General features: G+C 37.6%; 1 protein-coding gene across 1 annotated transcript in view; it reads right to left on the reverse strand.

The window, feature by feature from the left end:
* LRRC9 (leucine rich repeat containing 9) overlaps positions 1 to 27618 on the reverse strand; it is a 134161-nt gene that overhangs the window by 2867 nt on the left and 103676 nt on the right. Inside the window, exons 29-32 of the mRNA XM_033187859.1 lie at positions 23613 to 23830; positions 19645 to 19713; positions 6367 to 6507; positions 1602 to 1746 (exon numbers count right to left, since the gene is read on the reverse strand). Of these exons, the coding sequence (XP_033043750.1) occupies positions 1602 to 1746; positions 6367 to 6507; positions 19645 to 19713; positions 23613 to 23830 (573 nt within the window). The remainder of the gene's footprint in view (positions 1 to 1601; positions 1747 to 6366; positions 6508 to 19644; positions 19714 to 23612; positions 23831 to 27618) is intronic.

Genomic DNA, 27618 nt, shown 5'->3' on the forward strand with positions numbered 1-27618 from the left:
GGTTGATATCCTATCCAGACCACTTTATCCATATAAGCAGTAAGATTGTTTCAATCTCTTATCATCCATGTGTGCCTTGGAGTCGCATTTTTAATTTCCTTCAAGAATTTTTTATTTGCATTCACAGCTTGGCTATCTATTTGATACAAAAGGCCTAACTTTCAACCTGTCTTGGCTTTCAACATGGCTTCCTCACTAAGCTTAATCATTTCTAGCTTTTGATTTAAAGTGAGAGATGTGAGATTCTTCCTTCCTTAGAGGTCATTGTAGGGTTATTAATTGACTTAAAAAGATTACTGATCACAGATCACCATAACAAATATAATAATAATGAAAAAGTTTGAAATAGTAAGAGAATTACCAAAATGTGATAAAGACACAAAGTGAGCACATGTTGTTGGAAACATGGCATCAATAGACTTGCTTGATGCAGGGTTGTCACAAACCTACAATTTGTAAAAAAACTCAGTATCTGTGAAATGCAATAAAACAAGGTATGTTTTTACCTGAGAAGTAAGTTAGTATCTGAAAAGTAAGTTATGAAGATGAATTCAGGGTTAAACTATTAAAAAAATATAAAAAGATAATGACATTCCTGAAGATGACTTTGTTCTGTTAACGAGGTAATAACAATTTGGTATGCCCAATTTTACTGACAGTTGTAGACAAAAGCATAACAATCTTCATTGTTATTAAAACCTGAAAGTCATAATGACATATAAGTATGAAAAATGAGACAAAATATAACATCTTAATGGAGTAAATTATGCTGGTTTGTTTTTCACTGGGTTTCTTTAAAAAACTTTAATCACATGGAACAATCTGCTATTTTTTTATAGTAGGCTCTTAGATCATTTATAATTATTGTGATGTTCAGTTTTATTGTCTAAGAGTGGTCTGAGGACAAATGAGAAGTCAGAAGGAATGGAAGAGGTAAGCCCTCAGAGAAGGAGTAGTTACCCCCAATTTTGCCAAAATGATAACCAGAAAAGATGTGGAATTAGGGAACAGGCTTATTCTAAACTTGAACTAAAACTTACATAGCAGAATAAACCACTTCCATGCTTGTTCTTTTAATATACTCCCTGTTTTAAAACTCTACCTCTTGAAGCTCTTCTCTAGTATTTGCTTAATGAATATTTTCTTATGATTTCAAGAGGAAAGTGAGATCTCTCTGCAAAATATCTTTTGTACCCCAGGATTCTGTTATGCTTTTACACCTCTGATTTCCACTTTTAGCAGGATGCACTAATGAACTGCTTTTAGTAGTTGTTTGCTCTGACATCCATGAAATGAAATAAAAGCTTTGGAAAGATATGTCAGGAAATAAATGTTCAAGTATCACAAAGTTCACATTGCAAGTGAGCAAATGTTTAGTCACAACATACTAGTAGCTGAGTACAAAAAAGCTATAATAAAACTAAAAATAATAAAATTATAATCTCTGAAATCAAAATGGCCACAGGAAACTTGAACAAATATGCAATTTTAGGAAATGTAAGTGAAAAGGAATTTTAAGTAATATTAGAAATTAAAGTGATATTTTTATTTCAAATGAAGTGATACTTTTACATTCTATCTGAAATTCTTTGTCAAAATACCTTCAACTTCAGGAGTTAAAGTGACGTCAGATCCCAAGTAATGGCTGAATCCACTAGGCAGAATTACATTTGTTATCTGTATGGGAGGAGTTTTCACTTGGCCAAATGATCTGCCATCCATAGGACAGTGGGTAACAGGAATAAGCTACATAATAAAATAAAAGTTAATAACATCTCATCTCCAAAACTCAGATCAGTAGGCTTAATCCTTATAACAAGTCCGAGTTGACAATCAACATTTTTTTTTAGTCAGGAGCTACCTGCTTGCCTAAACTCAGAATTGGTACTAGGTAAAACCTATAAAGTCAGCAGAGCTTTTTGGGGAGTAAACCTCCCTCAGAACCTTGTGTTCTTTTTTTTTTTCAGACTGCATTGTACCATCATTAGAATCTAGTGCTTAACGGCAACTCGCCCTTTCCAAAGGGTCTTAAGGTAAGTATGGAACTAAGAACATAAGAATTAAAACTTCCCCATTGTAATGCTTTTTCTTTTTTTGCGCGAATAGAATTTCTGGAAGGTAAAAGTTATTTCTCGAAATCTTTATATTTTTCACATTACCTAATCAGATGACTTGCAGTTAATTAGTTTTCAGAACAAACAGTAAATATAATGGGAGTTAAGAAAAGCATCTTATGATAATCAATTTTAGTGAATGTAGTAAAACTCTCTAAATAGTATTTACATTTCACACCTGCTGAGGATTAAGGGGCTTTTGTAAGAATTTCAGGAATCAGCAAATAGAGGAGAAAAATATTTTAGGCAGGGGACTCTTGCTTCCCCTAGAAATGTATGCCCTCTCTGCTTTCGTTAAGACTGACCTTGTTTATACGTGTGAATTCTGAACATACGATTCAGCTTATTTAGAGATGGAGGCCTTTTCTGTTTGTGTAAAATTACTTATTTAACCTCATACTTCAGTAAGTGTTACCAAGAATGCTGCTTTATAATGAATGCTAAGGTATTAGTCCTTTTACTAAAGCTGGTCAGTCCTAAATTCCCTAATGAATTCCTTTCTGGGAGTTTCTTCCCATCACTAATCTAGAATGCTGTCAAATTTTCTTCTGAAACTAAACCCTCAAAATATTTTGGTTTAAAAGAACTTTAGATTTCATTTATTTCCTCCTTATTTGCTGTTAAAAAGAAAGGCCAGTAGCAACTAAGACAAAGACACACACATTTGACTGATAAACTTCAGAAGTCTTCTGGACTTGAGTCTCCTGAACATCTAGTTAAAAGAAATAATGGCTTGATTTTGTTCTAGTCCTGAAAATAATTAGTGTTGAATCTAAAAAAAAATTCTCTAAAATAAAGATTTCAAATACCCCCTTTATTTTACTAACTATATATAGATAAATAAAAAATAATTTTAATGAAGTATTTACATACAGAATAACTAAGTGGCAAGATGGTTAAATTCCTATGTATAGCACTGATTTAAATAGCAAGAATATGTATCTAGAATAACTGAAGATGACATCATAGTACTCTAAGGGGAAAATCTGAGTTCACTATATGATAAATAGAAAAGAATAGCCAACAAACAAACCCCTTAGTAAAGTATTCATTATTGGTGAATTTTGAGTTATGCCAAATTAAATGCTAAATTCAACCAACGTTTAAAGAATTTTACATGAAAACTGGGATCTTCAAAGTTCTAAGTGGTTACTTTATGTCTTTTCAATTTAGCCTGCATTACTTTAAAACAGAATTTATGAATTTTTATATGGTAATTTCGTAGGTCTTTCACTGGAGCCCTCACATAAGTGGTATGGCAGGAAGAATAATGCCCCTCCCCCAAAGATATCTACATCCTAATTCCCAAAACCTGTGAATACCTTGCCTTACATGGCAAAGTACTTTGCAGGTGTGATTAAGGGTTTTGAGATGGGGAAATTATCCTGGATTATCGAGGTAGAAGGAGGCAGAAGGTCAGAGAGAAGGGGAAGTGACCATGGCAGCAGAGGTCTAAGTGATGGCATTGCTGGATGACAGCCATGAGCCAAAGAATGTGGATGGCCTCTAGAAGCTGGTAATGGCAAACAGTAAATTCTCTCCTAGGGCTTCCAGAAAAAATGCAGCCCTGCCAATACTTTTTTTTTTTTTTTTCCAAGACAGGGTCTCACTTTTTTACCCAGGCTGGAGTGCATTGGCACGATCTTGGCTCACTGCAACCATCACCTCCCAGGCTCAAGAAATTCTCCCACCTTAGCCTCCTGAGTAGCTGGGACTACAGGCATGTGCCATCATACCTGGCTAATTCTTTTTTTTTTTTGGTAGAGACAGGGTTTTGCCATGTTGCCCAGGCTGCACTCGAACTCATGGGCTCAAGTGATCCACCTGCCTCAGCTTCCCAGAGTGGTGGGATTATAGGCATGAGTCGCCAAGCCTGGCCCCTGCAAGTATTTTTAATTTTAGTCCTTTAATACCGGTTTTCAGACTCCTGACCTTCAAAACTGTAAGATAGTATGTTATTTTAAGCCACTAAATTTGTGGTAATTTGTTGTAGCAGCAATATGAAACTAATACAGCTGGCATACATTTTTCAAGAAGTGACCTGCTTCAGGAATATAAAAAAGGGAAAAGGAAAGAAATCATCTTAAATCACTGAACTAAATTTTATTTGACCATTTGCTCTCTTTTGAAAGACTGGGGCCTATGACAAGGATTTGAGTAGATGGCATTAAATGATGCACTTTTTTTGTTACATCATATAGATCAATGGCTAAATTTCTTTTTGGAAACCATAGTTTTTAGAAAAAAATTTGTAGATATAGTCCATAAATGAATCAATTTCCTTTGCCTAAACTAAATCATCTTTTTAAAACATTGTACAACTTTTTAAGTCACACAAGTCTCTGTAGCCACTTTGACCTATAATAGAAGCCCTTTGGTTAATCAAAAAATGTCAAGATTAATTTAAAAAGAGTTAATAAAAAAGTAAGAGGGCCGGGTGCAGTGGCTCAAGCCTGTAATCCCAGCACTTGGGGTGGTCGAGGTGGGTGGATCGCCCAAGGTCGGGAGTTTGCGACCAGCCTGGCCAACATGGCAAAACCTTATCTCTACTAAAAATACCAAAATTAGCCTGGTATGGTGGCACATGCCTGTAGTCCCAGCTACTCGGGAGGCTGAGGCAGGAGAATCAATTGAACTCGGAGGCAGAGGTTATAGTGAGCCAAGATCATGCCACTGCACTCCAGCCTGGGCAACAGAGCGAGACTTCGTCTAAGAAAAAAAAAAAGTAGAGGAATCATTGTCTAATTGATATTCATCTTAAAAATATATGTAAAAGTACATGCATTCACCAATCTTTTGATGAAGGACCAAGGCTTTTTCTGTAGGCAAGTCCCTGGATTGGTATTTTTTATTTGATTGTTTTTGGAGACTTCATAATCTTATTTTGTCTACAATTTCCAGTTTTGGTTTCTTTAAAGTAGTGAGAATTTAAAGGCATGTGGAAAAGATCTGAACTTTGAATTTGTCTAGCTTTTAAAAATAATTTCCTTACATGTTTTCTCTGCATTTTTATCATTTTCTTCATGTTTTGTTTTTTTCTCCCACATCTAATTTGATCCTATGGGGGAGGGTGTTGGAAGGGGTGAGGAGAGAGAGAGTGCCCTTTATCCCGACTTTCCAAAATATTCCATTTGGTTTTCATAGACAAATAGAAATAATAATTTAAAATTTGCACTTAGAGTTCCTGTATTTGTTTAAAATAAAAAGAACTGACATACAGTTAGCTCTTGGTAAGTATATGAATGTACTGCTGAAGGCAGAAGTGGACTAGAGAGGAGCCTACAAGTATCAAAAGTTGAGTGTGTTCTGGAATTGGGAGTGTCACTGGAATTAATCTGGTGAGTTCAGTGAAAGTCCGTTAGAGCATGTGTGGTAGTCCTATCTCTTTCCTATTCAGTATAATGTTTTTAAAGTCACCTCTGTTCATGGACTCTAATGTGCTTGGTTTCTGGTTTTCACTTACATCAGAGATTCATTTATATTCTCTACCGTGGTCCAGGTCTTCATAAGATCTGTCTTGGATTATTTTAAAAGCCTCTTAGCTGGTTTCCCTTCCCCTTCCAGCCTCTTTTTTTCTCAAACCACAGCATTCTAACAATGCGACCTCTCTGTTCAAAAACCATAGATTTTCTGTGTTAAATTTAGTCTTTAGAAGATGGTCATGAAGAAACTAGGTGGTCAAAGACAGAATTTTAAAATGACATGCTTTTATTATTTCTTCTCTCTTTTAATCTCTTTCCTACCATAATCAGATACATTTTAGGGCTCCTGAGTAAAAAGCCCAATTATCCTGACAAAACACACAGATAGAGGGACACATCTCCTTTCTTATATAAACTACACAATCCAGAGAGTTGAGTTCAGAATTCCTTCCTTCCCTTTCTGTGTGCCTAAATAGAAATAGTTTTATTGTTAGTTTCTATTTATGAAAGTGATGTTATAGTTTCCTATGTTCTAGCATCATCTGACATATTGAGCATACAAATATTAAATAACTTCCCTTATGTCAGTATGCTATTAAGAAAAGGATGTTCCCTGACTTACATATGTATGTGTGTGTATGTGTGTGTGCGCGCATGCTCTATTCACCAAATCAAGCTGCCTTTGATAGTAATCACTAAATAGATACTAAGATCATCCTCATCAAAAACACCATAGGTTTAAACATTTAAATCAAAAGATATAATAAAATTTTCATTTACTAAGAATTAATGTGGTTCAGAAGGAAAACTGTAAATAATATAATTATTACCGAATTTTTCTTTGCTTGTAGTTCAGCGAGGTGAAATTCAGCTTTTGCCCTATCATCTGAATTCACAGGACTTCCATCTAACATCTGTAAGTTAGGCAGTCGAAATATGAGCATGTGGCGATGTAGCATTTTTCTACAAATCTGAATAAAGTTAAACATAACAATTTATTCCACAAAACTTTTACTTCAAAGATTAACCTGTATAGAGAAGGAAATTTAGCATAGGCAACAAAGAGGACAAATAATAGCTAACTTATAGTAATAGATGCTACAGATAATGAGCTACCTTTTTGAAAAATTACTCAATTTCCTATTATGTCAAATAAAGAATTCTTTTTTAAATTATGACTACCATTTAGAGCTTCAGCCTCCTTTTAAAGTAACAGTATTGTTCACTAACTACAGGCAATCCAAACTCATGAATAGGATTACATTAGGGAAGTTCACTTAAAAGTAACTATTTTGAAACTTATATTTTCCCACAGGCACTATCTAATTAATTCAACACACACCTACTGAACTATATGATCCATCTCATAGTATCAACCTACTCTAAAAATTTGAGAGGGATTTAACAAAGTTGGCTTGAGGTTGTTAACTTCAGAAGGGTCTGCTTGCAAGGATAGCTGTTGCTGGTGTTAGGTATTTGGTGTTTTGTGAGTGTTCCCACCATTCCTTAATTGATAAGGGGAGTTTACTGTGCCTGGACTACTAATATAAACAATATGATTTATGCTCTACCTCATTTCCTTCTGGGGTCTGGAATTTTGGTACATGATAGGAAGAGGGTGCCTGTGTAACCATCCCCCAACAAAATCATTGAATGCTGAGTCTCTATTGGACTGCCTTGGGCAAAAACATAACATACAAGTTGCAGCATTTTTCTCGCTGTGTGAAGAGTGTGCTCTGTGTGACTCCTTGTGGAAGAGAAGGAGCATAAGAAAGCCTGTCCATGGATTCCTCCAGAATCTCCCTGTGTCTCCTTCCCTTATCATCTGGCTGTGTATCCTTATTATGTCACTGTAATAAGTCTTAGCCATGAGTACAATTATATGTTGAGTCCCATGAGTCCTCCTAGCAAATATGTGAACATGAGGGTGATCTTGGGGATTGCTGACACAGATAGTATGCAGCAAACAAAAAGAAACAGAATAAGAAAGAAACTATCCAGAAGGTATGAAAAACTATCTTAAAAAAAAGAATATAGTAGATTATATATACAGTAATGGAGAAAGATCGCTAATACATAAAATCGAGTAAAAAAAAAAAAACTTGATTGCATTCTAGACCACAAAGCAGAATTCATAAATACCAAGAAATTTATGTTTTCCTCTGATTGTTTTCTCTGACTAAATTATGATAACATTAGAAATAAATGACAATGATAACTAGAAATTCTCTATAGATTTGAAATTAATATAGACACGTCTCCCTCAATAACTCATGAGTTAACGAAGAAATGCTTTGGGAAGTAGATTTTAAGAAATAAAAAGCAGTAAAATATTACATATCAAAACTTTTAGGATGTTGCTAAAGCAGCAGTTTATAACCTAAAATGTATTGACTGATTCTGAAAAGAAACTGAAAATTAATGAGCTAGGTATCCTACTTAAGACTGACTGACTTCCTTCCTTCCTTCCTTCCTTCCTCCTTCCTTCCTTCCTTCCTTCTTTCCCTCCCTGCCTCCCTCCCTTTCATTTTCTTTCTTTCTTTCTTTTAAAGAGATAGGGTCTCATCCTGTTGCTCAGGCTGAAGTGCAGTGATACAGTCACAGTTCACTGTAACCTCGAATTTCTGGACTACAGTGATTCTCCCACCTCAGCCTCCCAAGTAACTAGATCTACAGCTGCACACCACCACACCTGGCTAATTTTGAAATTTTCTGTGGAGACAAATCTCGCTATGTTGTCTAGGCTGGTCTCAAACTCCTGCCCTCAAGAGATCCTCCTGTCTCGCCATCCCCCCAAAAATAATTTTTTTGGAAAGCAAACTCAAATAAACTAAAAGAAGGTAATAATAAAGAGTGGAAATTAATGAAATAGAAAACAAAATAATAACACACTTGATGAAGCCAAAATATGGCTCTTTAAATAAACTATTGCAATAGACAAGCCTGTAGCAGGATTCATCAACAATAAAAAAGAGAAAGAAAAATGGACAATTTTAGGTATTAAAAAGGTGACAAAAACATGAACATGATGAACATTTAAAAAATTCACAAGAGGATTTTGGTTCCAAAATGGTAGCAAAGAGGCAAGCTGGCTTCTCACCCCCAATAAAAAACAGAAAACAAATATTCAGTGCTGAAAACAAATATTCAGTGCTGAGATCTTCACCAGCAACAACCCAGAGCTCAAGAATGAGGATAAGACAGTTCCCCGGGCCACAGAGAAGTGGAAAAACTCTTAGTAGATGGCAGGAGAACCAGCCTTCCACATACATGATGCCTCTTGCCCCCCTACCCCTCTGCGGAATCCTGCCAGACACCAACTGCGTAGAAAATCTGCCCTTAACTCATGGTTTATACCCTGGAAAAAGTAAAATGGAGGTGATCAGTCAGCTTCTGCATCTTCTTGGGCTCCCTAGCAGGAGACCTGTCATTGTGTTAACTTGTGGGTAGCATCATGACTACCTGAAGGGAGAAATATCTCTGAGAATAGGCAGAGACAAACGGGAGGCGAGACTACCAACCCCAGCCCAGAAACTGCTCTGTAACTTGGCTAAAGTAGATGCCAAATAAAAGTGGCTGCAGGAGGTATATTCCCCTGGTCCCCTGGTCACAAGCTTCTAATAAGCCTTCCCACACTGTCAGGATAATCCCTTTGGGATGCCCCTCATTTGAGATAGGCAGTGCTCTGACCAGTTACTAGAGCTGAGGTGAACTTGGCCTTAAGGTGCCACCCCAGCCAGAACCAAAAGGCAGGCAGCAACCTAACAGTGAAGATTTGCTAAACAAATATATTTAATAAAAAGCAAAACAAGCTGGACAGAGAAAACTGGAATAAATAACTAATATTTCAATGCAAAGACATAGATGTATACTCACAAGAAACAATAGTAGACAGGGACCCATGACCTCCCCAAAAGGATAAAGCAAAAATCCAGTGACTGACCCTAAAGAGATGGTGATTTGTGAGCTTCTGACCAATAATTCAAAATAGTAATTTTAAGAAAATTCAGTAGTCTCCAAGATAACTCAGAAAAGCAATTTAGAAATTTATCAGAAAAATTTAACAAAGGAATTGAAATAATAAAAAATATCAAATAGAAATCTTAGAACTAAGAAATAAATTTGCAAAACCAAGAACCTCTTTAGAGGCTCTCAACATCAGAATAACCAAGCAGAGGAAAGAATCAATGAGTTTAAAGACTTGCTATTTGAAAATTTACAGGGGTGGGGCCGGGGGGGCGGGGGGGGGGGCGGGAAGGAATGAAAAGGAATGAAGACCATGTACGAGATATAGAAAATTGCCTCAAAAGACCAAATCTAGATACTCAGGAGGCTGAGGCAGGAGAATTGTTTGAACCTGGGAGGTGGAAGTTGCAGTAAGCCAAGATCGCACCACTGCACTCCAGCCTGGGTGACAGAACCAGACTCCATCTCAAAAAAAAAAAAAAAAAAAACAAAAAACAAAACTCCCAAAATGAAAACATGTAAATTGAAAGAAAGTTAAAATTTAGGGGGCCAGAGAATAGAGTTGTGTAGAATTTTTGTGTGTTTTTTTCCTTTGTTTCTGTTCGTTTTTTTTTTCTAGGTTTTTTGGTTGTTTGTTTTGTTTTTGTTTTTGTTTTTTGAGACAGAGTTTCGCCCTTGTTGCCAAGGCTGGAGTGCAATGGCATGATCTCAACTCACTGCAACCTCTGCCTCCAAGGTTCAAGTGATTCTTCTGCCTTAGCCTCCCAAGTAGCTGGGATTATAGGCATGTGCCACTATGCCTGGGTAATTTTGTATTTTTAGTAGAGACAGGGTTTCTTCATGTTGGGTTAGAGTGGTCTTGAACTCCCAATGTCAGGAGATGCACCTGTCTCATCCTCCCAAAGTTCTGGGATTACAGGTGTGAGCCACCACACCTGGTCATCCCTATTATTTATCTTCTCAGATAAGTTGTCATCTCTTTAAAATAACTTGTTATATGTATAATTTTTTTAAGCTTATGGTAACCACAATGCAAAAACCTGTAACAGATTCATTAAAAATAAAAGCAACAAATTAAAACACTTAACTAAAAAGGAAGAAAATCACTTATCCACAAAGGAAGACAGTAAAAAAGGAAGGAGTTACAAAACAACGAAAGCAAGCAACAGAATGGCAGTAGTAAGTTCTTAATATGAATAATAACACTGAATGTAAATGATCTCAGTGTTCCAATTAAAAGGCATACAGTCGTGGAAAGGATATAGAAAAAAGACCTGAATGTGGGCCAAGATGGCTGATGAGAAGCAGCTGCAGTCTGCAGCACTCACAGAGAAGAGTGAAAGCAGTGAGTGAACTCAGCACCTTCAACTGAAATATCCAGGTTCTCACACTGGGACTGACTAGGCAATCAACTGAATCCATGGAGAACAAAGAAAAGCAGGGTGGGGTGACAGCCTACATGGGAGTGGCACAGAGCCAAATGAATCCCCATCCCCAGCCAAGGGAAGCAGTGAGTGTGCCATCATGCCCAGGAAACCATGCTTCTTCCATGGATCTTTGCAACCCACAGATGGGGAGATCCCCTTGTGAGCCCATGTCTCCAGGGCTTTGGGTCTGATACACAGAGCAGTGTGGAGTCTTGGCAGAGTAGCTACTCAGGCACAGAGACCCAGGAGTTTTATATACTCCAGAGTCGGGATTCTGGCAAGGCAGCAGATTTGTCTGTACATTCCCCTAGGAAGGGGGCTGAATCCAGGGAGCCAAGCAGTGTCAGTCTGCAGGCCTCAGTTTCGTGGCACCTCGTAAGTTAAGACCCACTGGCTTAGAATTCCAGCCAGCCAAGGGCAATAGGCTGAGTCTGCCTGAAACCAGAGGCAGTTCCTGGGGGAAGGGTGAGTCTGCCTGAAACCAGAGGCAGCTTGGGAAGGGGTGGCGGCCATTTTTGTGGTTTGGTCAACTCAGCGTTCCAGCCTGCCATCTCTGGAAAGTCCAGGTGGTCTGGACGAGGAGGGTTCCCCCCAACTGCAACACACCTGCTTTGCAAGATGATGCTCAGACTACTTCTTTAAGGGGCACCCTGATCCATTCTTCCTCACTGGGTGGGGCCCCCTTGTGGGGGGCCTTGAGTCACTCCAGCCAGGCTTACATACAAGCACTGAACCCTGATCTCTCCTTGGGATGGAGCTCCTGTGGAGAGAGGCAGCCAGTGTCTCTGTTGTTTGGTTGACTCAGCTTTTCCAGCCTGCTGGCTCTGGAGAGTCCAGGAGGAAGAGAGTCTCACCAATGCAGCACACTGGCTGTACCAAAAGCAGCCAGACTATTCCTGTAAGTGTGTCCCTGATCCTGTTCCTCCTGACTGCATGAGACGTCCCAACAGGGTTCTCCAGACACCTCCTACAGGTGCGTTTGGGCTGGCAACAGGTCAGTACCACCCTGGGATGGAGCTTACAGAGGAAGGAGCAGGCTGCCATCTTTGCTGTTTTGCAGCCTTCACTGGATATACCACCAGGTATGGGAAAAATGGAGGCAATTAGGGTCTGGAGTGGACCCCCAGCAAACTGCAGCAGCCCTATGGTTCCTAATAATTAGTGGCCTGATTGTTAAGAACAAACAGACAACAACATCAACAAAAATGACCCCACAAAAGCCCCACTCAAAGGTCAGCAGTCTCAAAGATCGAAGGTAGATAAGCCCCTAAAAAAGTGAAAAAAATCAACGCAAAAACATTGAAAACACAAAAAGCCAGAGTGCCTCTTCTCCTACAAATGATCACAACACCAAATAACCAGCAAGGGCACAGAACTGGGTAGAGGCTGAGATGGCTGAATTGATAGAAGTAGGCTTCAGAAGGTAATAATGAACTTTGCTGAGCTAAAGGAGCATGTTGTAACCCAATGCAAAGAAGCTAAGAAACAAAATAAAACAATACAGGAGCTGATAATCAGAATAGTCAGTTTAGAGAGAAACATAACTGACCTGATAGAGCTGAAAAACACAACATGAGAGCTTTACAATGCAATCACAAGTATCAATAGCAGAATAGACCAGGCAGTGAAAGGATCTCAGAGCTTGAGAACTATCTTTCTGAAATAAGACAGGGCCAGGCATGGTGGCTCATGCCTGTAATCTCAGCACTTTGGGAGGCCAAGGAGGGTGGATCACCTGAGGTCAGGAGTTCGAGACCAGCCTGGCCAACATGGTGAAACCTGTCTCTACTAAAAATACAAAAATTAGCTGGGCATGGTGGTTTTGCCTGTAATCCCAGCTACTCAGGAGGCTGAGGCAGGAGAATTGCTTGAACCCAGGAGGTGGAGGTTGCAGTGAGCCAAGATTGTGCCACTACACTCCAGCCTAGGTGACAGAGTGAGACTCTGTCTCGAATAAAACAAAATAAAATGACAGAAAAGATTAGAGAGAAAAGAATAAAAAGGCATGAACAAAACCTCCCAGAAATATGGGATTATGTAAAAAGATTGAATCTATGACTGATTGGGGTATCTGAAAGAGATGGGGAGACTGGAATCAAGTTAGAAAATATACTTCAGGATATTATCTAGGAGAACTTCCCCAACCTAGCAAGACAGGCTAACATTCAAATTTAGGAAATTCAGAGAACCCCAGTAAGATACTCCATGAAAAGATCAACCCCAAGACACATAATCATCAGATTCTCCAAGGTCAAAATGAAAGAAAAAATGTTAAGAGCAGCCAGAGAAAAAGACAAGGTACTACAAAGTGAAGCTCATCAGACTAACAGCATACCTTTCAACAGAAATCCTACAGACCAGAAGAGATTGGGGGCCAATCTTCAACATTGTTAAATAAAATAATTTCCAACCTAGAATTTCATATCTGGCCAAACTAGGTTTCATAAGCGAAGGAGAAATGAGATCCTTTGCAGACAAGCAAATGCAGAGGGAATTGTCACCACCAGGCCTGCCTTGCAAGAGCTCCTGAAGAAAGCACTAAATATGGAAAGGAAAAACCATTATCAGCTACTCCAAAAACACACTGAAGTACACAGACCAGTGGCACTATGAAGTAACCACATAAACAAGTCTGCAAAATAACCAACCAGCATCATGAAGACAGAATCAAATTCACACATAACAATACTAACCTTAGACATAAATGGTCTAGATGTCCCAATTAAAAGACACAGAATAGCAAGCTGGATAAACAACCAAGACCCATCGGTATGCTGTCTTTAAGAGATCCATCTCACATGCAAAGACACACATAGGCTCAAAACAAAGGATGAAGGATAATTTACCAAGCAGATGGAAAACAGAAAAAAGCAGGTGTCACAATCCTAGTTTCTGACAAAACAGACTTTAAAAGAACAAAGATAAAAAAATGACAAAGAAGAGCATTACATAATGGTAAAGGGTTCAATTCAACAAGAAGAGCTAACTGTCCTAAATATATAGTCATACAATACAGGAGCACCCAGATTCATAGCAGTTCTTAGAGACCTATAAAGAGACTTAGACTCCCACACAATAATAGTGGGAGATTTTAACACTCCACTGACAGTTTTAGACAGATCACTGAGACAGAAAATTAAAAAAGATATTCAGAACCTGAACTCAGCTCTGGATCAAGTGGATCTGATAGATATCTACAGAACTCTCCAGCCCCCAACAACAAAATATACATTCTCATTGCCTCATGGCACTTACTCAAAAATTAATCACATAATTGGAAGTCAAACACTCCTCAGCAAATGCAAAAGGACTGAAATAATAACAGTCTCTCAAATCACAATACAATCAAATTAGAATTTAAGATTAAGAAATTCACTCAAAACCACACAACTACATGGAAATTGAGCAACTTGCTCCTGAATGACTGCTGGGTAAATAATAAAATTAAGGCAGAAATCAAGAAGTTAATTGAAACTAATGAGAACAAAAAGACAGTGTATCAGAATCTCTGGGGGCAGATAAAGCAGTGTTAAGAGGGGAATTTATAGCAGTAAATGCCCACATCGAAAAGTTAGAAAGATCTCAAGTTAACAACCTAACCTCACAACCAAAAGAACTAGAAACCAAGAGCAAACAGACCCCAAAGCTAGCAGATGACAATAAATAACTGAGATCAGAGCAGAACTGAAGGAGGAAAGAGACATGAAAATCCCTTTAAAAAATCAAGAAATCGGCCGGGCGCGGTGGCTCAAGCCTGTAATCCCAGCACTTTGGGAGGCCTAGACGGGCGGATCACGAGGTCAGGAGATCGAGACCATCCTGGCTAATATGGTGAAACCCCGTCTCTACTAAAAAATACAAAAAAACTAGCCGGGCGACGAGGCGGGCGCCTGTAGTCCCAGCTACTCGGGAGGCTGAGACAGGAGAATGGCGTGAACCCGGGAGGCGGAGCTTGCAGTGAGCTGAGATCCGGCCACTGCACTCCAGCCTGGGCGGCAGAGCAAGACTCCGTCTCAAAAAAAAAAAAAAAAAAAAAAAAAATCAAGAAATCCAGGTGGTGTTCTTTTGAAAAAATTAATAAAATAGACTGCTAACTAGACAGTAAAGAAGAAAAGACAGAAGAATCAAATAAACACAATTTGAAATTATAAGGGGAATATCACCACTGACCCCACAAAAATACAAACAACCATCAGAGAATACTATAAATACCTCTGTGCACATGAACTAGAAAATCTAGAAGAAATGGATAAATTCCCAGATATGTACACCCTCCCAAGACTGAACCAGGAAGAAATTGAATCCCTGAATAGGCCAATAATGAGTCCTGAAATTGAGACAGTAATTAATAGCCTAACAACCAAAAAAAGTCCAGGAGCAGACAAATTTACAGCTTAATTCCAGAGGTACAAAGAACAACTGGTACCATTTCTACTGAAATTATTCCAAAAAATAGAAAAGAAGGGTCTCCTCCCTAACTCATTTTATGAGGCCACCATCATCCTGATACCAAAATCTGTCAGAGACACAACAAAAAAAGAAAACTCAGGCCAATATCTCTGATGACTGTTGATGCAAAAATCCTCAATAAAATGCTGGCAATCCAAATCCAGCAGCACATCAAAAGGCTTATCCACCATGATCAAGTCGGCTTCATTCCTGGGATTCAAGGCTGGTTCAACATATGCAAATCAATAAATGTAATCCATCACATAAACAGAACCAGTGACAAAAACCACATGATTATCTCAATAGAAGCAGAAAAGGCCTTCGACATAATTCAACACCACTTCATGCTAAAAACTCAGTAAACCAGGTTTTGATGGAACATATCTCAAAATAATAAGAGTTATTTATGACAGACCCACAGCCAATATCATACTGAATGGGCAAAATCAACGAAGTAAAGCTACAGCCCACAGAATGGGAGAAAATATTTGCAGTCAATCCATCTGACAAGGGATTAATAACCAGAACACATAAGAGCGCAAACAACTTAACAGCCAAAAATAAATAAATAATTAAAATTTAAAACTGGCAAAATATCTGAACAGACATTTCTCAAAAGAAGACATACAAATGGCCAACAGGTTCCAAAAAAAAAAAAAAAAAAATGCTTAAAGTCACTAATAATCAGAGAAATGCGAACCAAACCACAATGTGGTATCATTTTACCCCAGTTAAAATGGCTGACATCAAAACTTCAGGCAATAACAGATGCTGGTAAGGATGTGGAGAAAGGGGAACCTGTGTACACTGTTGGTGGGAATGTAAATTACCATTATGGTAAACAGTATGGAGGTTCCTTAAAAAACTCACAATAGAAAAGGGTATGTATCTAAAAGAAAGGAAATTGATACATCAAAGAGATACCTGTACTCCTATGTTTATTGCAGCATTATTCATAATAGCCAAAATATGGAATCAACCTAAGTGCCCATCAGTGGATGAATGGATAAAGAAAATATGGTATATCTACGCAATGGAACATTATTTAGCCATAAAAAGAATGAAATCCTGTTATTTGCAGCAATATGGATGGAATTGGAAACCATTATGTTAAGTAAAATAAGCCAGGCACAGAAAAACAAATATCATATGCCTTCACTCATATGTGGGAGCTAAAAAAAGTGGATCTAATGAAGACAAAGACAAGATTGGTGGTTACCAGAGTCTGGGAAGGGGAGCAGGGATGAGAGATGGGAATGAAAGGAATAATAAAGAATATAAATATATTTATTTACACTAAACTGGACATTTAAAAATGTAAATATGGTAAATTGTATATGTATATTTTACATCAATACAAAATTTTAAAAATAAATGAAAAGCAATTCATGAAAGTACTATGAGAGCAATACATTAAAATTTTACAGGCCAGGCACGGTGGCTCACGCCTGTAATCCCAGCACTTTGGGAGGCAGAGGCAGGCAGATCATGAGGTCAGGAGATTAAAGCCATCCTGGCCAACATGGTGAATCTCTGTCTCTACTAAAAATATAAAAAATTAGCCAGGCATGAAGGCACGCGTCTGTAATCTCAGCTACTTGAGAGATTGAGGAAGGAGAATTGCTTGAACCCGGGAGGCAGAGGCTGCAGTGAGCCGAGATCATGCCACTGCACTCCATCTTGGGTGACAGAGACAGACTCTGTTTCAAAAAAAAAAAATTACAGAAAAAGGGCAATTTTCTAGAGACTATAACTTATCAGAATAACTGTTTTAAGAAATACAAACGTGACTAGCTTTATAGCCATTAAAGAATTTAAGTAGTTTAAAATATAACCTCAAAAAATATTAAGCCCAGAGAGTTCTAGAGATAAGGTTTAATTATCCTTCCAGAAATATATGAGACATTGCATATAAAAACTCCATAGACTGGAGAAAGAGGGAATGCTCCCAAATTATTTTATGAAGCAAGTAAAACTTTGAGAGAGTTGAAAAGAATACTAAAAGAAGATAAAATTATAGGATAATTTTACTTATTTCCATGGATACAGATATGCTACATAAAATATTAGCAAATTGAATCCAATAAAATATAAAACATGACCGAGAAGTATTCATCCCAAGAATTTCAAGATGGTTTAACACTAGTCTATTATTGTAATTTACCATATTAACAGATTAAAGAGAAAAACTATATTACCAATTACTGAAAAAGCAATGCCCATTCAAGACAAAACCGGTAGGAAACTGGAACTAGAATTTCCTTAAGCTGTTAAAGGTTATCTTTCCATAACCTCCTGCAAACATCATATTAAGTAGTGACAACTTTAAAGCATTCTTTTGGAGTTAGTAACTTACTATAAGTACTTCTAATGGTACTTCTAATTCAACACTGTACTAGAGGTCCTAAATAGCATGCTAAGAGAAGCAAAGGAAATTAAAAATGTGAGAACTGGAAAGAAATGATAGTCGTATTTGCAGATAATAGTCTATAGAGAAAATCCAAAAAACATTACAAACCATTAGAATTAAAAAGAGGGTTCAGCAAGGGTCCTAGATAAAAAGCAATATACAAAAATCAGAATGTATACACTCCAGCAACAAACAATTAGGAAAATTTTTTTTTTTTTTTTTTTTGAGACGGAGTCTCGCTCTGCCGCCCGGGCTGGAGTGCAGTGGCCGGACCTCAGCTCACTGCAAGCTCCGCCTCCCGGGTTCACGCTATTCTCCTGCCTCAGCCTCCCGAGTAGCTGGGACTATAGGCGCCCGCCACCACGCCCAGCTAGTTTTTTACATTTTTTAGTAGAGACGGGGTTTCACCGTGTTAGCCAGGATGGTCTCGATCTCCTGACCTCGTGATCCGCCCGTCTCGGCCTCCCAAAGTACTGGGATTACAGGCTTGAGCCACCGCGCCCGGCCAGGAAAATTTTAAAAAGACGCTATTTTAAAAAGCAATTAAAACAACAATAAATCTAACCAAAGATGATTAAAATCTTTATGGAGAAAATTACAAATATTTATTCAAAGAGATGAAATAAATGGAGTGATATTTATATTAATGAACGTGAAGGCTGAATACTATAAATATTAGGGGATACTGTTTATTGCTATTTTCTTCTTGGTGGAAGTAGCTCTATGATGTGGCCCTCCTGGGTTTTCTCAAACCCTTCACTTCCTCTCTACTAGGGGAAGTTGAGTGATTTAACTCCCTTCTTGGGAAAAGAGTGTTCTGGAAGAATGTGTTCTGCTCTCCAAGAGTAGCTCTCCTCTTATGCGGAAAAAGCTCGGTGTAGTATTTTCTATATCTGGGTGATCATGACTGACTATTTCTGAAATCTGATAACGTGCCCCTTTGATTTCTCACTAAGCTAAGCTGATATTTTTGCCTCTCCATTGTCATATTACTCAATCTGTTTAGAAATTAGGTGAACATGTAATCCCAGCACTTTGGGAGGCCGAGACGGGCGGATCACGAGGTCAGGAGATCGAGACCATCCTGGCTAACACGGTGAAACCCCGTCTCTACTAAAAATACAAAAACTAGCCGGGCGAGGTGGCGGGCGCCTGTAGTCCCAGCTACTCGGGAGGCTGAGGCAGGAGAATGGCGTAAACCCGGGAGGCGGAGCTTGCAGTGAGCTGAGATCCGGCCACTGCGCTCCAGCCTGGGCGACAGAGCGAGACTCCGTCTCAAAAAAAAAAAAAAAAAAGAAATTAGGTGAACAAGGGTGCTACTTATTGGGTCCCCTCAAAGATTCCAACAGGAAAGGTTGCAACTTTCTCCCCAAATTAATTTATAAATTGAATGCCATTCCAATTAAAATATCAACAAGATTCTCATGTAACTTGACGGGTTGGTTCCTAAAATTTACAGAAAAGTGTAAAGGGCCAAGAATAGCCAAGGCAGTGAAGAAAGAGAAAGAAATAATGAGAAAGAGAAGGAGGTGAAAGAGGAAGAATTAGAGGTGCTTATTCTACCAGACATCAAGGCTTACTACAAAACGTTAATTAATTAACACTACATAATATTGGCACAGGGTTAGAAAAATAGGCCAAGGAATACAATGTGGAAACCTGAAACAGACCTTATTTATACATGACAGTGACAGTTTGCACTGTAATCAGTTGGAAGAAGTCAATACATTTGGGCTGGGATAACTGGCTATGCATACAGAAACATAAAATTAAATCCCTTTCTAATACCATATAAAAATACATTTTATAAAACTACCAGTAAATTAACTAATAAATTAGAATGGTAACATACTCACTGGATTGCCATACACTGTAAGCTCCCTGAGAGTAGAGATAACATCAAGTTTTTCCAGTTCTGTGATATCCTATTCAAAAGTTAATCAGTTATTATTTGGTTAGACTCAACATCTTCAAATGTAGACTCATTTGAAGTAATTATATGTAAGTGTTAGATTGCAGCTAGCTCATGATTGAATTCTCTGAAGTGAGCTTGAGTGACAGTGACAGTCTTCTGTATTCTTGAATAAAGGCAGATCTGTGTACTGTAGATTTCAAATACATGACTGGCAAAGGTAACAGTCTAACATGGAAAATTGGATATATAGCAGACTTGTAAGAAAAGACCAAATTTTTTCTCAGAATTATGATTTATTCTAGGACTCAGATTATATTTGGTTAATTCCTCTAGCACATTGACCAAGAAGTATGGAAAAGGTGAATCAAATCTAAAAGTTTTAAAGGTACATAACTAAACACAACCTTAACAATAAAGGAATGTGTGATATTGAGTGGATTGCATCTTGATATACTTGCTGGGAATATATATAGCTGAAAAACTATCTCTCATGTTAAATAATTTGCCTTCTCTATTGCATAGCAATATTTATTAGCTTCCATTTAACATTGGTGAAAGTTTGCAAATATATTTAGGTTTTGCAAAATTGTTTCTAAAATGCTATTTCTGACAAACTTTAGCCAACAAGCTGAGCCTAAAGTTGTTGCTAGTTCGTGTAACACAACAAAGTTATTGACATGCCTGTATTCCTTTGTGGAACTGTAAGTGGACATATAGCAAATTCTTCCAGTATGTGTAAAAATATTTAGACCTATTTTAGATCATTTGGAAGTGAATTTGATTTTTAAAATGACCGATCTTTACTATTTTGATTTTGGAAGTATCATAAAGGAGGGCTTTGAAAAATCTGTAAATCTATAGAGATGTTGTGCATTTTTACCCACAGGCAGTGTCTATCTGTGGAACCAAGGCCTGATTGGTAATCACGGACATGCGAAAAGTCTTACATTATTTTCTCAAATTAAACCAAACATAACAGTAGTCACTAGTGAAATATTCCTAATCAAAATTTCTGTTTTCACAGAAAATGTTAATATGGGAAATAGACTATTAAATTTGTAGAAGATAATGATGGCATAAACTTTTAAAGAGACATCAGGGAAACTAATATGTCCATAATTAGGGGGAGAGGGCTGATGGCTTCCCATTTTTAATATGCAGCATTATTTTTTACAGTAGTGTGCGCTACTGGCTCACAAAAAGTCAACTGATAAATTTTTAGGAATTTTGTGAGATGGTGTGTTAGCCTGAAATTGGCTATGACAGAAGAAATTATACCATAGAAATTGGCAGACGTTACTAATTAGGGATTTTTTTCCTCTTGGAGAGCCAGTTGTTAAGCATTAACCAGGATACCAATGGTAGTTACAATGTCAGCGTAAGTACTTAAGGCAATCATAATAATAATTGTGCCTGGATTGGGGCCTTCACTGAGGACAGGAAATAGCAATAGACTATTCTTGGGGTTCTTTTCAGCTTCAGGTGATTAATTATATGTTTAAAAGTAGACAGAGCAGCTGGATGCCAGGTAGGGGAATCATTTAGACACAGGGATCAAACAGGACTATAAAGGTGAATTAAATAATGAATCTTTCAATTGTGTTTCTGTGATTCTTTCTTTAGAAGCAAGACTATAGACAACAATTTGCTAAATCTATATTATTGGACATGATGGCTAAGTAAAAAGCATCACACCAGAATCAAGGGTATGTATTATATTTTATCAAGGATATAGCTTCTGAAGGATGTTAAAGTAGGTCAATGAGGGACTGCATATACCTTCACTTGAAATATTGTTCCTTTGTTAATTTTTCTAGGCTTTCTCCCTTCTATCAATTTTTATCAACCCAAAATTATCTGATTGTCTCTTTGTTGAAATTAATGCTGGTATCAGCCTGCCCATGTTGGTATGAATCTAGAGACAGAATCTCTCTCAAAAATAAAATTTGAAAGGAGAGTTCAGAAGTTTGAAGAAAATATGTTTTCAGTAGAATTCAACAGAATTTCCAACATAACCTTTCTATTCCTCTGAGTTCATTTTTTCCCCATCTAAATGTATGGTCACATTAAGGTACTATAATATTTATGGTTAGAATAAGCTTAATGGCAAAATGATCTATCTAAATTCAATGGAAAATACCATCTCAAGGATAAAAATAAACAAAGAAGGGATGGTCATTAAATAATAATGCTTACTTCTTCATTCAATGATATGTAGAATCTCTCATGATATATAAGTTGTCATTTAGCTATATTAGATTTTGATAATAAATAAGCTTGGCAAGTATAGTTGTTATACCAGCTGATCTCTATCGATTCATTTGCTTAAGAGGGACAGAGGAGTAGAGAGCAGGGACACTCTTGTGGAAAAGCAGGTTACCAGGTCTAATCTGGTAACTGGACATCCTGTCAAATAAAGCAATGATACTTGCTAGGAAGAAGGTCCTCATTTATGATATTCTCTTAGCGGTCCTCATTTATAATATTCTCTTAGCAGATCTTCTTGGTTAAGGACTGCCTATAATAAATAAACCTAGAATCTATAGAATTATAAGGCATGGATCCCTGTAAAATGTCACATAATTTCAAGTTTAAAATGGAGATGGTTTGTAAATGAAACACTCCCCTACTGTATAAGATCACCTCATGGAATCTCACTTGAAGACCTCACATTTTATTCTAAGCTCGGGGTGTGTGTGATGTGCGAAGGAAGGGCCTGAGAAGGCACTAGGCATGTCCTGGGCCCTGTGTGTCCTCGAAATTATTTATAAAGCTCGATACCAGGTAAGATCTCTGATGAGTGTTAAGTCTGATTTGACAGTCTTTTTTGTTAGCTCAGTTGCTATCACTGGAAAGATCTCCATAGAAGGGCAGTTTTCCTAATTTAGATTTCTTCTTGATAAATCTTAGGAAGAATCATCCCCAGTTTTGGCAGGCTTTTCTCAGATGAATGTTTGAATCTGTATAAATTAGTTGTATACTATTTTTATCTGTATGTACATTCCCTAATTGCTTTGTAGAAAGGGGCATGGCTCATGATTTCCTTCTAACCTTGTCTAGGGCTTTTAAAAAATCACCCCCAGAAAAGGCTTCCTGAACTCTATATCAAGTAGAGCCACAAATGTTTATGGAGGATCTATTATGTACTGGGTACTATGCTGTATACTGATACAAATGTGGACAAGATAGACTTGCTCTCTGCCCTTGGCGGGTAGTCCAGAGTTCAGTCTGTCTTTGAGGCTATCTTAGAGGTATTGGCAGAAGTAGAAAAGCTGGTAAAAGGAGAGCTAACAGACCACCACAGAAATGCTGAGAGAAATGTGAGGGCTGTATAAGGTTATGTCTTCAACTCTTATCTGTATGCTATCTCAGGAGAGAGTCTGAGCGGTTCAGTTGGGGTGGTGACCTAAAAGTAACAGGTTAAATTCTCAGCAGGTAAAACTAAGCCAGGATCCTATCTAAGGAAGCCTTGAGTGGGGAGAGATACAACATTAAAGCCGAGTCAAAGTCCGTTATCAGGAGTTGATTCAAATGCCGGGTAGAACAAGTACATATGATAAGTTTAAGGGGCCAAAGAGGTCCAGAATCAAGATTCAGAAACAACTTGGACCAAGAGCAGTCAAGGAACAAATAAGAACTCTCAGAGAGGACTGATGAGAAGAGCCTTAGAACATGTAGAAGTAACCTTTGTTAATGAGCTTGTGCATGTGGCTTTGTCCAGTTCTTAAGTCTAGAAGTAGGGTGAATATTTCTGCGTCACAAACTCTTTCTATGCCTTGAAATATAGATGGTATATAAATGATAAATAACATATTAGCAACATTTTCATTGATATGCTTGGAAGCTTTATGTTCAGAACTCAGATAAACTAAAGCTTGTAAATCCCATAATAAAAAAATATAATGTTACCTGGATTTTATTATATCCTAGGAAGAGTTTCTCTAGTTTTACCAAAGATTGTAATTTGCCCAGTTCTCGTAGTCTGTTTTCCTCCAAGTGAAGTGCCAATAAAGAACTTGGTTTGGCAAAAGCACTGTCATTAAATGATCGGATGCGGTTATGATCCACTACCAATTCCTGAAGGACTGCTAAGTTGTCAAGCCCTTCAACTTGGCTGATTTCATTACCTAAAAAGAAAGAAGTCATGATATATCAAGTGAGCCCAAACTTTCTGAATTAAAGGATATCTACTTATATATAAATATCTTTTAATCAGATAATTTTTCAAAAGAAGTAAAGGATTCAAGAAACTTATTTCCAAAGAGAAATTGAAATGTAATTTATAGGAAGGTAGCATCATCATAAAATAATATTTGCTAAAATTTCTTGTTTGTGAATTTGAAAGATCAAGACGTGATGTACACAATGTACTGAAATGATCTAATATGTCTGTTCAGTAATTGTAAAAATAGTTGGTATTGACAAAAGTAGATACAGAAAAGTGCTGCAAAACATATGCTTCCTGAGTATATTATTACTCTAATAGACATTACAATAGTATATTTAATTATTTCTTAAAATAGACTGATTTGTTGTATTATGTTAGAAGAACACCATTAATTATGCTGTTCTTTCTCATATTTTTGCACTGCAACCATATTAAACACATCAAAGTTCATTTAATTCTTCAAAACTCTAAACCCTTATTTATAACCTATGATTTCTCTCTATTGTAGCTATCAGTAGCTATATAAATATTAATGATAACTTATATGAAGACTTCACTTTACAAAATGTTTTTATATGTACAGTATTTTCTATCAGAGTCTCAAAATACTACAGGGAAAATATTTTATCTCTTTTTTCTAATCAGAAAATTGAGGGTCAGAGAAATTAAATGGCTTTCTCAAAGACATAAAAATGGCAATATCAGGCCTAACTTAGACCTTTTACATTTTAAGCTCAATTATCTTTCTGGTATGCTATACTACGTTTCATTCAATATTCATTCTCCTTGATTATTATGTGCTGAATTGTGTCCCCCTGAAATTCATATGTGAAAATCCTAACCTCCAGTACCTCAAAATGTGACTGTATTTGGAGACAGGGTCTTTAAAAGATAATTAAGGTTAAAATGAGGTCATTGGGATGAGCGTTAATTTAATATGACTAGTGTCCTCATAATAACTGGCGTAAAGACAGACACATAGACCAATGAAACAGAATAGAGAACCCAGAAATAAATCCACACATTTACGGTCAACTCTTTTTTAACAAAGGTGCTAAGAACATACATTGGGGAAAAGACAGTCTCTTCAATAAATGGTATGGGGAAAACTGGATATCCCTATGCAGAAGAAATGAAAATTCACCCCATCTCTTATCATATACAAAAATCAAATCAAAATGGACTTGGCAAAGATTTCTTGTGTAATACGTCAAAAGCACAGGCAGCCAAAGCAAAAATGGACAAATGGGACTGCATCAAGCTAAAAAGCTCCTGAACAGCAAAGGAAACCATCAACAAAGTGAAGAGATAGCTCACAGATTGGGATAAAGTATTTATAAACTACCCATCTGACAAGGGATTAATAACCAGAATATATAAGGAGCCCAAACAACTCAACAGGAAAAAGGTCTGCATAGACATTTCTCAAAAGAAGAAATACAAATGGTCAATGGGTATATGGAAAAATGCTCAGCATTACTAATCATAAGGGAAATACAAATGAGATATCATCTCACCCCATTTAAAATGGCTTTTATCAAAAAGGCAATAATAAATGCTGACAGGGATACAGAGAAAGGGGTAGAATGTCTTCAAAGCTCTTTTCAGCCTTTCACTCATCTTTCTGTGTGCTTACTTCCTAAGTAAGCACATACATGTATGACTTCACCTTTCACTTCCATTGTGATCATTCTAAAATAGTGTATCTCTAGTCCTGACTTGTGGTCCAGTACTATTGCTAGAAAAACTTTCTTTTTTTTTTTTTGAGAGGGAGTCTCGCTCTGTCGCCCAGGCTGGAGGGCAGTGGCATGATCTCGGCTCACTGCAAGCTCCGCCTCCCAGGTTCACACCATTCTTCTGCCTCAGCCTCGCGAGTAGCTGGGACTACAGGCGCTCACCACCTCGCCCGGCTAATTTTTTGTATTTTTAGTAGAGACGGGGTTTCACCGTGTTAGCCAGGATGGTCTCCATCTCCTGACCTTGTGATCCGTCCGCCTCGGCCTCCCAAAGTGCTGGGATTACAGGCGTGAGCCGCTGCGCCCGGCCAACTTTCTATTTTTAATGCATCAAAATTGTTACAACACAAACTGATCTTTCTCTACTCTCAAATAAGCAACATTTCCCAATGACTTTAGCTTTAGTACCTCCTTTTGCCCAATCTCCCAATGAAATTATAAAAACATCTGGGACAGCTTTTCTCCTTATTTTACATCTAGCCACTAAGTCTTAATATATCTTCCTTTTAAACTGCCTTTTGGACTCACCTCTTACCACTCCCACTGCCAGCACTGTAGTCTATGCCCTTATTATGTCATTCAAGCTGGATAGAAACTGCATGTGCTTTGGAGGTAGATAGATCTAGGTTTGACTTTGTACCATAACACACACTGGTGCAAACTTGGCAAATTATTAAACCACACTGAATGTCACTTTTTTCTTTTGTAAAATACATGTAACAATCTTTACCATGTAGAATTACTGTGAAGATTAAATATGACAATATATGTAGACAAACACCTTACCCATTGACTCCACAAATGGCAGCTGTTATTGTCAGAGTAAACTGCCTTACTTCCTGCATAAGGCTGCCCTACTCTAATTTGCCATGCTAGCCATGGCATCAGAACACACTTCTCCCTTACATTATTCGATTGAAATAGACCTTCTAGGGTTAGGTTGTCTGCTTTTTTGTATGTCAATGTATCTTTTAAAAGATCTGGGCAGGGAGTGATGGCTCATGCCTGTAATTCCACCATTTCGGGAGGCTGAGGTGAAAGGATCTCTTAAGGCCAGGAGTTTGAGACCAGCCTGAGAAACAAATTGAGACCCCATATCTACAAAAAAAGAGAGAAAAATAAAAAAATTAGCCAGGCATGGTGGCACAAGCCTATAGTCCTAGCTACACAGGAGGCTGAGGTGGGAGGATCACTTGGGCTCCGGAGGTTGAAGCTGCAGTGAGCTATGATCGTGCCAGTGCACTCCAGCCTGGGTGATAGAGAGAAACCTGTTCTCAAAAAATAATAAATAATAAATAATAAAATAAAAAATAAAAACAAAAATCAAACTGAAAAAACACACGAAAACAAATACCAATCTGTCATAGCCATAAAAAAGAATGAAATCATGCCCTCTACAGCAGCCTGGATGGAGCTGGAGGCCATTATCCTCAGTGAACTAACTCAGAAACAGAAAATCAAATACTGCATGTTCTTATCTACATGTGGGAGCTAAGCAGTAAGTTCACAGTAAGTACACTCCAACAATAAGTACACTGCAAAAAGGGGGAGAATGGGAGTGGGGGTGAGGGTTGAAAAATTAGCTATTGGATACTATATTCACTATTCGGGCAATAGGTACACTAGCAGCCCAATTCCCACCAGAACATAATACCATGTTAACAAAAATACACATGTACCCCTTGAATCTAAAATAATTTTTTTTTTTTTAAAAAAAGATCTGTCATTGTGCTTAATTTCTTGGTTTTAAGGCTAAGTCTCCGGGTTCTTGATCCAAATCACAAGTGCTTTTGACAGATGCATTCAAATATGCCTGCCTTTCTCCTATGCCATTAAAAATTATTGTTAGACTAATGTCCCAAACCCTGTGTTTTTCTCATGCTATTTTTCTTAAAGTTTCAAGCTCCTACCTATTATTGACTACATCCTGTACAAATTTCTCTGCTTGACTTTCCCTACTTTGGTCCTGCTCTATATTTTCAACCTCAATTTTTCACTATTATACAAAATT

The sequence above is a fragment of the Trachypithecus francoisi genome, unplaced genomic scaffold (assembly GCF_009764315.1).
Source record: "Trachypithecus francoisi isolate TF-2019V2 unplaced genomic scaffold, Tfra_2.0 Lachesis_group3, whole genome shotgun sequence".
Lineage (NCBI taxonomy): Eukaryota > Metazoa > Chordata > Mammalia > Primates > Cercopithecidae > Trachypithecus > Trachypithecus francoisi.